Source organism: Aplidium turbinatum, chromosome 3, assembly GCF_918807975.1.
Source record: "Aplidium turbinatum chromosome 3, kaAplTurb1.1, whole genome shotgun sequence".
Taxonomy (NCBI): domain Eukaryota; kingdom Metazoa; phylum Chordata; class Ascidiacea; order Aplousobranchia; family Polyclinidae; genus Aplidium; species Aplidium turbinatum.
This window is the reverse complement of record NC_137474.1, coordinates 37639068-37652369: the sequence shown is the minus strand read 5'-3', so window position 1 is coordinate 37652369 and position 13302 is coordinate 37639068. Positions and strand designations below refer to the sequence as shown.

The 13302-nt window shown below is 38.9% G+C and overlaps 1 protein-coding gene across 2 annotated transcripts; it reads left to right on the top strand.

Annotated features, from left to right (window-relative positions):
• The first annotated feature begins 3070 nt into the window (after positions 1-3070).
• Positions 3071-12524, top strand: LOC145766434 (aquaporin-8-like). 2 transcript variants are annotated; one of them, XM_082578143.1, is made up of 7 exons: positions 3889-3981; positions 4260-4533; positions 5938-6222; positions 7892-8018; positions 8785-8972; positions 9785-9919; positions 10746-12524. In XM_082578143.1, the coding sequence occupies exons 2-7, from the start codon at positions 4310-4312 to the stop codon at positions 10876-10878; spliced, it is 1092 nt and encodes a 363-aa protein (XP_082434269.1). In that variant the 5' UTR covers positions 3889-3981; positions 4260-4309; the 3' UTR covers positions 10879-12524. The 2 variants fall into 2 exon arrangements, with proteins under 2 accessions (XP_082434270.1, XP_082434269.1); XM_082578144.1 differs by lacking the exons at positions 3889-3981; positions 4260-4533 and adding an exon at positions 3071-3127.
• The last annotated feature ends 778 nt before the right edge of the window (positions 12525-13302 follow it).

Here is a 13302-nt window from a genome sequence, read left to right as displayed (position 1 = left end):
GGAAAACACGATCATACATCTACACGAATCAATTAAACAGTAGCACAAAATAAGTACCATCTTTTTCTTGTGATAACTTAAACTTCACCAACTTGTAACGATTCTCAGCAACTTAACTTTTGCAATAAAATCATTAAATCTTTGCAAACTAAAAGAATATATCTTGCTTTATGCACCTGCTAAGTTTCAGGTTTATATCTTATTTATAAAACTGGCAATCGTCGTTCAAACGTTTTTTGTTTTTTTTCTTCGTTTCGCGCAACGCTCAGAGTTCAAGATGGATACCACTACATCTTGCAGGTTTACAAATTTTCCATACGGAATGGATTTGTTTTCTGTCTCATCATTAGTGCGTCCGCTCCGGGAGCCGTCCACACACCCAAACACTCAGCAGGCACACCATACTTACATGGAGGATATCTACCAGGGAGGCGAGGGACTTACTCCGACCGAAGGGACCCACCGCGGTAGATGGTAATCTGTGGATGTAAATGTTTGGTTATTGGCTGCCTCAAGCTGATCTGCCTGTCTCGACTTTCCTCTTGCTGATCTTGGAGCAGATTAGGAGATCGCGGGTCAAGCATGAGAACTAGCGCGTTTTGGTAGAGAGTTAATTTTAATTTTATTTGAATTTGTTTGTGTGTGTGTATCTTCTTGTTGCCCGCTTGAAGAAGGGCACCTGTTTGTAGAAAACGGGCCACTGCAGTCTGACATCTCATTTGGAGGAGATGCCAGAGAGGAGCGGCCAGAGGGAGGGTAACTTTCGCTGACCCCAGAGTCATCTTGGAATGGGCCGCTGCAATCCTGTCATCCCAGGGCGAGTGGGACAACGGAAAGGGACGGTTAAAGATCTCCCGCTGCAATCACTCTTCCGGCATCAGGCCGTTGCAGATGAGTGAGAGGGACGGGTTAAAGGTGGGTTGTTACGCCCCTTGGCTGTCTAAGCTTCTTCAAAGATGTTCTACGACCGTACTGTGCTAGTGAGACCAACCGCTGCAATCAGTCATCCCTACCACCGAGGACGACTGAGAGGGCGGTGGAAGAGAGGGTCTCGACTGGTTCTTCTTTCTTCTGACCGTAGGAGGAGGTTTAGAAGGAGTAGAAATGTCAGATGACAAAGGAATGTTATGCTTTTGTGTTATGTTTTTTGTTTTTGTCGTGATGACCCACAGGGCTTGAATGGTGGACCGTTTTGTGTTCTGTATGTATGTGTCGCCGATGTCCAGAGATATTTTCTTTTGGATGATGGTGTGTTTGGCGACATTCATCATGGTCAAAAGAATCAGGTTGTCCTTTTGTCCGTCAGGGAGTTGGTTGTGGAGGATCATGTCCTTTGTTATTTTCATGTCCTTGTTGGTCAGGTCAGAGTATTGTTGTTGTAGTTTCTTCCATATCCCTTGTGCAAAGGAGCACTCGGTGAGGACGTGGGTCACATTGTCTTCAGTTTTTCTGCAGAATTTGCAATTTGTTTTTCTGTCAGATTGTAGTCTTCTTTGAAATTCTCCCCATTTGTATCCTCCATGAGCATCCGAAACGACATGGAGGATAGGTAAGGTGGAAGGAGGAGTTTGATTTCCTTGTTTTTCAAGAGGATCTCATTCCAAGGAATATTCTTTCCGTTTTGATCAATCTTGTCAATCTTCTTTTCATTTTGCGTTTTCAGATTGAGATAGATGTTTTTATAGGAGGTATTTTCCCAGTCGTGTTTCAAGCCTTTGAGTTTGCAAAAGGACTTGCAGATGTCCGCATACATTTCGTTTGGAATTGGGGCATGCGGAATGCTGTTGGAGAACAGATGAGGATTAATGTGTCTCATTCTGTAACTCAAATTGAACATAGCCCATTCGTGCCAGATTTCGGTGGCGTCTTCTAGTGGGAAGAGGTACGAATTTGTGCTTGCATTTAATTGTTTCGTGTAGATATATAATCGTACTTTCCAACGATGGCAAAATTGCTAAAATCCGAGCAGAAACGAGAAAACTACAGCAAGTTTAGTAGAAGCACTATTTACCGATCACAGCAAACAGGGGGTGGCTTATACTGAATAAGGATCGATTCGCCTTTACAATGCATTGGAAAAAAGTGTCGCCGAGCGGCTACGTTTGAACGACGATTGCCAGTTTTGTAGATAAGATATAAACCTGAAACTTTCCAGGTGCATAAAGCAAGACATATTCTTTTAGTTTGCAAAGATTTAATGATTTTATTGCAAAAGTTAAGTTGCTGAGAATCGTTACAAGTTGGTGAAGTTTAAGATATCACAAGATAAAGCTAGTACAGTACTTATTTTGTGCTACTGTTTAATTGATTCGTGTAGATGTATGATCGTGCTTTCCAACGATGGCAAAATTGTTAAAATCCGCGCCGAAACAAGAAAACTACAGCAAGTTTAGTGGAAGCACTATTTACCAATCACAGCAAACAGGGGGTGGCTTATACTGAATAAGGATCGATTCGCCTTTACAATGCATTGGAAAAAAGTGTCGCCCAGCGGCTACGTTTGAACAACGATTGCCCATTTTGTAGATAAGATATAAACCTGAAACTTTCCACGTGCATAAAGCAAGACATACTCTTTCCAGTTGCGTTAGATTGGTACTTTTATTGTAAAAATTAAAATTCGAGCAGAAATTAGATAGCTACAACACAGTTAGTTGCAGACGTTTCATATTTTTATTTTTAAAGTTTAATTGGGTAAATTTTTAGTTGAATTGATGCAATTTGGTAAATTTTATGTCATTCTAGGTAGTTATATTCAACACTCGACGTTGGTTTAATGTTTTTATTGTAAAAACACAGTAAAATTGTCAAAAAATCCATATCCATTCCGCTTTATCACCTTCATTCCGCCGCTTTTCAGCATCCTTTTTTTCACCCCCTATGTAGTAGCTGCGTCCGTTTTGTGACGTCATGTTGACCAGGGTGGCGGATTCTATACTTGCACCAGACTTTGTTCCCAGACTAATCTTTACTCTTAAGCTACATTTCCTCAGCTTGAGTAATACATCTTGATATTTCAAAAGTTATTTTGGTAGTTTAACATTTTTGTTTTTATTTTAAGAGTGTAGTCATACAATTTCATTATGGATGCAACTGCTAAACTCATAGATAGTAGTTCAAATCAAAGGTAAGTTTGTGTGCACCAGCTGTATAGCCGAAGGCCCGAAGGGAAAGCGCTTGCTTTACCCTTGAACGAATGTCGGTTCCATACGGCTCCAGAGTACGCGGCTTGCAGCTGTGTTTCCATGTGATACTCAATGCGTGGACGTCCACGCTCAATGGCACGCTAATACAATAAATTGGCAGCAGCGTGCTCGATAAGCTGCCATTGGGTTGCGTATGTGAATCGTTGGTATAACGTTGTCGCAATAAGTGTGAAATGAGTTGTTCTAGCTATTATTAAGCTATTCTTTTCAAAGTTCAGCAGCCCGCACGGAAAGCAATCAAATGCTTTATTTTCTTGTATCTGATAAAAAAATTCAAGGTGCCTATTCAATTCAAAGTCGTCTCTTTATCAATTTTTGTCATTATCACTATCCTTAAATAATAAAACAATATTGTTGAGCAGTTTGTTCCTCCGCGCCGTATTCACGGGCCGATGAAGGAGCGAAATTTTACTTGTGCATGTTGGAATGGAAGCGGCCGACTCCTGTTCAAATTTTATTGAGTTTGACTCAAGTCGGCCGGGGCAGGTCCATACCAGGGGGCGCGCCACCGGGAACATAACTTTTTATTGTAATTTAAGTTTTACAGCATACAATTTTCTGAATGTTCCGGTATTTAGCAGTTTTGTTATGGATTCAAAACTGCTTAATTTTATGTGAGAGAAAAATTACTCACAGGAATGAATTCTGCGAATCTCAAGGAAAGTAGCCTACGATGGGACTACGCGATTTGTCGAATACGACACGATATGGCAGAAAATTGATCTATTCAGAATAAAGGCAATTGCAAATCGATTTTGGTTATTTGCTGAAAAATGTAAGTAATGTCAGCTGAGGAAAAGAAATTTCTTAAAAACTAGTTTTTCTAAATCTGTCAAGACGCAAGTCAGGTTTTTAATCTAGGAAGCAGTCTGACAGCAAAGACTAAGTTGCAGGAAGTTTTGGCCATGTTAAGTTGAAGCGCTGAGGCTAAATTTAAATACAGCAGTTGTTTCCCTACATGAGCCAAGGTGTCTCATCTTGGGAAACTTATTGTAAGCTATGAGTATTGTGAGTTTACATTGGTGAAAAGGTTTCGGTATGCATTTGTTTCAGGTCAATAATACGTAAAGTTTGTTGTAATTTAGCCAGTATAGCATATATAAATGTCAACACAACCAAGTCATCAAAGTCAGCGAAAGAAAAAACCAGCATGGCAAGACCCCACGGCATTAGATACAGCAGGTGTCAGCAATAAGGGCGGAACAGGATTAAGAGAGTCTTCTGAAAATCATGATGGTCACAATCGCACTATTCACAGACATCCTAAAGGAAGCAGTAAAGTTGCAAACGAATCTTTTGGGAAGACGCATGAAAACACTTTGCAAAGGTGAAGAAAAACATTTGTTTGAATAAATTTTAGATGTGGAGGAGGGTTTTTTCGGGATTGCGCTGAACGACTTGAGAAAACCTGATTATGCTTTTGCGCAAAAATCATATTTACTATCAGTTTAATCTTTCCGTGGTATGGTAGGCAAAAATAGCTCTAGGCAGGCGCGGATTTATGGGGGGGGCCCAGGGGGCCCGGGCCCCCCCGAAATTTTGTGAAAAATTGTAGAAATTGTATGTTTCCGCATCAAATGGTTTGATAAGCTTCTAAACAGCTGATATTAGTCCCTCGGCATCACAATTGATGAAAATGGTTCTTTTAATGTCTATTTTATAGCATATCGTATATGTCGTAGTATCATTGTTCATATCTGTTTAGCCTTTTCTTTCTTTTTAATTGATGTTCAAATTTTCTGGCCCCCCCGAAAAAAACTCTTAGACTCGCGCCTGGCTCTAGGCAACGCTTTTCTGAAACGAAACCCATCGATTTCGATGTGATCATTTCTGGAGATGGGTGAAAAGTGTTTATGAGTCACCGGCCGAGGTTTAATAACTTATCGTTGTTGGAAAATAATTGACTATTTTGGGATATCTCATGTCCCATCTTGGGAAACTAGGCTTTTCCGATTTGGAACGGAAACTAAAGCATTATTTCGCTTGGAAGATTGTTTGTTTGTTTGTTTATCTTTATCCTGCATTGCGGGAAAGCGGACTTGAGCGCTATGCATCGGTGTACGCCTTCCGACATACACCTGACCCACGCTGCAGCCGACGGCAATGTCTGTTTCCGGTTGTCTACTTTGCTTATGACTTAAATTTGGTACTACCCATTACTCGAAATCGATCACTGGGTAGAGGCAATTATCGTAAAGTTTCTTGCCCAGAGAAACAACAGCAGTGCGGGTGGCTGGAGTCGAACATGCAGGCTCTCGACTGCGATCCCAACGCGCTAACCACTCGGCCACTGCTGCCGACTTATATTAACCACTCGGCCACTGCTGCCGATATTATTAACCATCAACTCACGGATGTATAGGTGATTGCAGAATAGAAGTAGGTGGCAGATCCTTGTGCAATAAAAAAGTTGTTTGCCGATGTTAAATCGTTTGTGAGTGGCGCAATATTAAAAACCTGTCCAATCTTGGGATACCTTCTGCTCCAATAAATGCGTGACTTCAATTGCTACAAAGTAAAAATAAACAAAGGAATAATGTCATCATTTTGTGAACCAAAGATCACTTTGAGAAATTGTTAACTTGATCACCTGATCAAGATAGGGCTGCGTGCCAATGGAAGTTACTTAGCGTGCCAGGTGTGGCACGCGTGCCGTAGGTTGTCGATCCCTGGGATAGAGTAAGCCTAACGTGTTTCGATATTGTACCAATTAAAGTTTTTAACATTTTAGTGACTTTGGAACCATCAAAGAAAAACCACATCAAGCACACAAATCAACTGCTAGAAAGGTTATCAGACACCCTAAAGGTGAAAACATCAAAGCCGAACCAAATTTCTACGTGCAATGGATCAGACCGTTGATTGCAGAATTCTTTGGTCAATTAATCTTCGCATTTCTCCATTGTTGTGCTGCATTCACAACTGGTGCGGGAAACAACGCTGGCAACGCTTTAATTCCAGCCATCACCGATGGATTGGTCGTTACGGTATTGATCATTTCGGTTGGTCATATCAGGTAAACTTAAAAAAAAACTTATGTTAATGGCAAGAAAATTGTATTACCGTACTGTACAATGTAAAAAAGAGTAGTTTATTATTTCAGTAACATCAAAACGATTCATGAACAGTAAACTGACGGAGATGTTGGTGTTCTGCCTTTATCAGGCTGCCGTTTATTGATAGTTTAGATTTAGAAATACCGTATGCATGTTAGGGCAATGACCTGGATAGCTGTAGACAGCCGGCATGATTGATTTGTAACATTAAGCGTAGTCTTCAACAACTTCCTTTTCAGAATCGTATTTTCAAAGGTAAAAATAATTTTTTAAATACCACGTTTTTTTTTAAAGTAAGTAGATTGCTTGTAAGATTTTTAAAAACTGTGTTTCCAGTTTCGGCAACATCTTGCGTTTGTGTAGTGTGTTATAGGTTAATATATTATGTAGGCTACTTTACGCCGCATCAGATAATGAAACCCCATTCCACTTCCTCATCACAACGCTTGTATTGCTTATTTCCTGTAATATAATTTATAATTTTGTTGTAGCGTATGTCAGCTCATGCAGGTTAATATGAAGCATCAAATGATGGATGGCAAATAAGCTTGTTGCCTCTGATGCAAACTCTGCTTATATTGCACAATACAGATAACCACATCATTTTTGTAACGCACTTGCAGCGCTGAACATTTTTATTGTAATTCAAAATTTTGTGACATTTCGCTCTTTTAAGCTAAAGACTTTACTTTAAGCAGAAAAATTCAAGGTTATAGCACAAATTTTTCCATGTTTAAGCTTATGAAGTTAATTGAAATGTTTTAGAACAGGGCTTCCCAAACTTTTTTGCTCGCGACCACTTTTAATCTCCTAAAATGTTTCGCGGCCCCATACGATTAAAACGATGAACAGTGTGAAATATAGGCTACATTTGTGATATTTATTGAAAAGCTTAAATCCAACGAAAACTAAAAATAATTTACCGTTCTCAGTTCAGTTTGTTTTTATTTATTTCTGACCACAACAACGAAGCCTATGGCCAGCCTACTGGAAACAAAACAAAAAAGCAAACACATTTATTCAGTGTGATGGGTGTGACTGCTTTCTGCAACAAAGCAAGTCCAGCCGTGGCTCAGTGCTTGGTCTCAAGTGCAGGTCTCAAGGCGGTTTCAATGTTGTTTAGGCTGCAACGGTAGGCGAAGTGAGAACATTTCAGATAAATCATTTTGATATTTTTGTTTCCAGGTGTTCAATTTTTTGATAAACGCATCAATTTTAGATTTCAATGCAAAATCTTGATGTTTTCTCCTAAGAGGGACAATTAATTCGTTTAGTTTTTCAAGCAAATCCGACTATGGCATAAATCCAAAAGCAAGATGTCATTGCGAAAATGGTGGACCAAGAGTAAATTTTATTCTGTTAGAAAAAGCACGATTTTCGTTTTAAACGTTAATTGGCTAGCTATTTTAAAGCTTTGACTTTTGAAAGCCACCTCACTTCACGATGCAGCAAAAGAGTTTTTAACTCCGATTCTATTTCACCACTCCGATTCCATTTTTGTGCAAATTGGTATACTTTCTGCGACCCATGAAGTTCGTTACGCGACCTCTTGGGGGTCGCGACTCCCAGTTTGGGAAGCCCTGTTAGAAAGACACTCAAAATACCCTCACGCATTAACATTTTTTTCAGTGGTACCCATGTCAATTTCGCTGTAACAACAGCCGTCTTCATCGGAGGAGGAATAAAATGGAAGATGGTTCCTTTATATCTGGTAGCACAACTTCTGGGATCTGCTGGTGGAGCAGCATTAGCTTACGTAAGAAGATTGAAATAGCTTACTATACTTGCGAACATGTAGATTGTAGTAATTCCGAATTTCACAAGCGTATTAGCACCGCTTGGTGAATTATGGTACTAAGGAAGAAGTTTTTATTTGCTATTTTTCGTTTTGATGGAGTTGGCGAGAATTTTGATTGCAGAATGAGAAAGGAAAAACAATCTGCAACCAGTTGCCGCCTTAGTTCTTGTCTAGTTTATTTGTTAGGAGACCATACACTTGTTTGATGTCGCAGTCGCCCCAATAAAAACTCTACGGATAAGCCCTCACAAAAATGGACTACGAATAAGCCCTCAAACTATCTAGACAATAAATTCCCAAACAGAAAAAGCCTACGCCTATTCACATCCTAATTTCGTGTATCTTTTGATAACTATTTCTTAGGCGTTCTGCATAAACGATTGATTGATTGTGAGAATCTCTATCCTTGAACTGAAAAAGCTTCTTTGAAAGCTTATTTCTGGCAGTTTTGCATACTTGTAGAAGCTTTAAACCACTGCCACAGATCTGGTTATCGAAAGTGACAGAGGGATGTTTCCACTTGTTGTTGAAGTGTTGTCTGTGAATTATTTCATTCACTAGGTATCGCTGAATGAAGAACTGTCCTTGAAATACGTTGGTCAAACGCACACCCCGGGAATCGAACCAAGGGCGCTTGATCTTGCGGATAGGTATACTGCATAGTCAAACATCTTACAATTGATTGTTGAATATTAGGCACTAAAAGCAAACTTTTAATCTTCAGGTGACAAATGGCGAGGCTACCGGGTCGTTTGCGCTAGGCACTGGCGTTGGTATAGGTCGTGGTTTTCTTATGGAAGTTATCCTAACATCTCTTCTCACTCTTGCAGTCTTAATGGCTGCTGTTGAACTCAGTTCACAAAATGCTGCCTTTGCGATTGGATTCTCAATTATGATTGACATATTAGCAGGGTTAGTAGGCAGTGCCTTGACTGGTTAACCGCAAGGTTGTTCAATGCTGCCAGACTTTTCTATTGCTATATTTTGATTTTTATGTAATTGTGATTCTTTTTTTCGACTCGTATTAGAAAGGTAAATTAAACAAACATTTCTCTCTCTCTCTCTTAGTAGATAACTTCTATTTTCCCGTGGTTTTTAATTGTAGTTTTGTCGGTGAGATTATTGTAGTCACAACGTCAAAGGTGTTGTTGGTTATACCTATATTGTAATACATTGCAAAGTCTGTGAAGTTGTGCCATTTAAGAATCGGCTGTATTGTAGACTTATAATTTTTTTTGTAAAGACACAAATCAAAATTTCCACCGGCCCTTGTTCAAAACTTGATGCTATCACGGGAAGCCCCTCTTAACTTTTGAACATCTTATATTTTTAACCCTTATTAACATTTTGTTATGTTGCAATTGTCCCATTACCTCGCTAAATAAAACGATAACCTTCAAAGGTTGAGCTTCATTAGTTGTTTTGAAAATTAACTACACCGCAGTGAACATTGCAGTTAGACTGCTATGCTTTTGCAGCTTCATTAATTATTATCACAATGATCACTACTTTAAAAATTTGATAAAGGTTCTCAACCGTTTTGCTCTCATTTACCCCTTGGCTATTGGCTATTGTCTAACTAGAGATAAGTTTTTCTTAAGAGTTTTTAAATCAGGTTTTGTGCATTGAAACAATTTATCTCTTTGACAGATAAAATTTACCCCCAGTTGGAAACCTTTGCCCAAAAAAAACACTTATCTGAATAAACAACATATATTTTTTAGCTTTCGCGTTTCTGGTGGTTGCATGAACCCATCCCTGAGCTTCGGGCCTGCTTTGATGGCTGGACAGTGGCAGAATTACTGGATTTATTGGGCTGGACCAATTGGGGGAGCGATAGTTTCTGGAGCGATTTTCAGGTAACATTAGGATTTCTTGTTTAAATTTGACACGGTACAGAAAAGAGGAAGATTTGAAGAGTGCAGTCATCAATGTGCCCTGTTCAGTTCACTTGTTTTTATCACGTTTTTAATTTGAAGTTAGAGTGAAAAGAATATTTTCGTAAAAACTAAGTGTAATTATAAAATTTTAGCTTGAAATAAACTGCAAAAGTCTACTTTTTACTGCATATAATATTGCACAATTTGTGTAGAGAGATAACTTTTTTAAACCATAAACAGACATAACCCAGAACAACACTACATTTAACATTATAAAAAAAACAATACGCTAACGTTTTCGGCTAGTCATACAGCCCTTTTCAAGCCTATAAGAAAAATATTTTTTAAAAGAAAAACTAAAGAATATTACACTATCACAGCAAAAATATGGACAAATCTAAATATTTGAGAAACTTGCTTAAACTAGCTCACACAAACTGATAACTGAAAATTACGTATCACAACGGGTCAAGTATTTGAGAGGTAAAATTAATTAATTATTCAGAAAGCACTCAAGCAGATTACGCAAGATGGACAGAAACACAGCACGAGATAATATATTTTATCTCTGCATATATTTGCATATATTAGGCTACACTGCATATATTTTAGGGACAATTTTATTTTTTTTAAAGTATTTTTTTCTTGAAATTGCCATTCTGTGAGTTCTGCATTTTTGAAACTAAAATATTTGATTTAATGATATTCAAAGTGTGTTAACGATAGTGATTACAAGCTTGATGTAGAGAATATGAATACGCTCAATATTTAGCAAAGTCAAAACTCCATCGTTGTATTTTTGCAGACTTTTGCTGGGTGGAGAAGCGAGATTACTTTTCAATAAAAGCGCTGAACCTAAAGCTCCATTAGATGAACTTAGAGTTGGTGAAGAAAGACATCGGCAGCATGGCATCACTCCTGTTGCGGGCACTTCGTAAAGAAGATGACTTAAATCATGTACTCGTGGAATTCTTCACCCCCATCTAATTTTTAAAGCGTTGATAACAACAGTTAACTGGGATATGACCAACGCATCGTCAGACAATGACCAACATTGTGATAAAACTGTTATAACGTTCCAGCAGACTGTAACATGTTTGAAAAGTCTTTTATAGTTATTTTTTGAGGAAGGAAGAGTTGACTGGGCAGAATTTCGAACAGGCACCGATCAGGCAAAAGTAATTCATCAAGTCTGACGCAATAGCTCTACCTTGCGGAAATTACAAAAAAAAAATGAACCAAATTTAGCCCACGTGAGAATTCCTATCGCAAAAAAAACTGTTTCAAAGGTTTTGAAGACATTGATGAGAAATGTGTTCTTTTTATTATACTCTTCAAAGTCTATTTCTTTTAGCGATGTCTGGTTTGTGAAAGCATAACCAAATTAGTTGCGTCGGTTGCAGCTTTCTTTTATAAAATGTATTATTACGTATTGACAAGTGCATCATATTGCGCTGAAGCAATCTCCTAAATACTTGCAATTTACGAGATTGATCAAAGTTTCGCATTGTCTAAGAAAGCTTGTACATGTACCAATAGTCACACAATCGTTTTTTTCTGTTCATTTCATGCTGCAGTATTTGTTTTCATTTAAAATAGGTTATTTTGTTTAGCGGCTTGTCAAAAACATGTGTTTCTCGGCAGTCGAGTGTAGCAGGAACTCGGCGATAGACACGTATTAGGCTGGGCTCATTAGTACCGCACCACTAGTTCCTGCCACATAGTTCTCAACCGCTGCATTTGTGAGTCAATTGAATTCTTACCTTTGTGGAAAGAAAACAAGAAACCAACTGTCGCCAAGGATATGCACTGTTGAAAAGGAGCAATCTTCCTGGCGTCAGCACTACCTGACTACTCACTATAGAACAGCGAGCATTGTGTGTCGCTAACCATACCGGTGTAGCCTCCACACTAGCCATCAAGACTTTTCCAAAAACATGTGTTTCTCGGCAGTCGAGTGTAGCAGGAACTCAGCGATAGACACGTGTTTCGCCCATTAGGCTGGGCTCATCAGTACCGCACCACAAGTTCCTGCCACATAGTTCTCAACCGCTGCAATTTTTTTTGGTATAGTTCTCTCCTGGCAAAGGCAAATACACTTGCTTCCACACAGCAAAATCCGTCGTTTTTACATTAATTCAACATCTACAGACGTTTAATCAATGTAAAAATGACGGATGTTGGTGTTTGGGCTTACATTGACTTAACCTTTCTTTTGATTTCTGGCACCAGCAATGCTTCCTGAAATTAAACACTTAGTTATTAGCTTATCAAAGAGTTGGTGTTTCCATTGGTTGGAATTGTAGAACATACTGTTTTCTGATTATTTTTGTCAATCAACCTTAGAAGGAAGTAATTGTTTATGTCTTAAACTTGTACTTGAAAAATCACCGAAATGAACTTATATTTTAGTAACGGAAGTTGTCTAATTTTGTTAACGCGTTTATGTAATTCTTTTACTTGCTTGCATTGGATGTGTTGTATAAGCATTACTGTATATCCGCTTGCAGTTGCTAAAAACAAGGTACCGTATTCAATATTCATAAGATGATATTTCTTTGAAATAAACAAAACGCTATCTTCAGTCTCCTCAACCTGTAGCGCACCCAGCATGGGGCTAAGGGGGCTCAAACCCCCCCCAAAGTCGCCACAAAAAATGAAGTTTTTGTATGTTTCCCATTTATACCTTTTGCTTACAGGTTAGACATGAATAAGACACAACAATACAGCAGGGTTGAAGCAGTGGCGTTTTTAGAAAGTTTGTTAGGGGGGGGGGGGGGGGCAAGACATTGTGTCAGTCAGCCGCGTAGCCGTTGACTCGGCGGCTGGAGGCCAATAGGGGTCTGGGTTAATACACACGGGGTAGTCTCAACGGTAGTACACAGAAAGCTTAATTTGGTGAAAATGACTGTTAATTGGTTCAAATTTTTCTACTTGGGTTAAAATTAGTCTTGTTTGACCCTTTAAATAAGGGGGGGGGGGGGTATACTAAAACGTCATATGATGCGTCAGAACGAGGGGGAGGAAGTTAGCTGAAACCGTCAAAATATCGTCAGATAGAGGGGAGGGGTCCAAAATCAAGAGCGAATCCGCAGAAGTAACTTACTGTTCTACTCTATGAACCAACAAAAGATATCAAACACTTCAGAACATAAACAATTAAGTTAGTCCTTCCGACCTCAAATACCTTTTGAACGTTGTTGGTGATTTGCAATGACAATTTACAGTTTAATGCCATGGCTGCGCTTGGCAAATATACTCCCTCCTCCCCGTGCTAGGATGAATCATCCAAGCTATTATGTCTCGCGCTACAACTTTTTTTTTTTTGCAAAATTTGTATTTTTTTTATTTTTTTTACCTAA

Excerpts from the sequence above, each read along its gene's own strand:
- LOC145766434 (XM_082578143.1), top strand. The coding sequence starts at position 4,310 with ATGTCAACACAACCAAGTCATCAAAGTCAGCGAAAGAAAAAACCAGCA. Across the intron at positions 4,534-5,937 it reads CATGAAAACACTTTGCAAAG|TGACTTTGGAACCATCAAAG; the intron begins GTGAAGAAAAAC and ends TTAACATTTTAG. Across the intron at positions 9,920-10,745 it reads GTTTCTGGAGCGATTTTCAG|ACTTTTGCTGGGTGGAGAAG; the intron begins GTAACATTAGGA and ends GTATTTTTGCAG.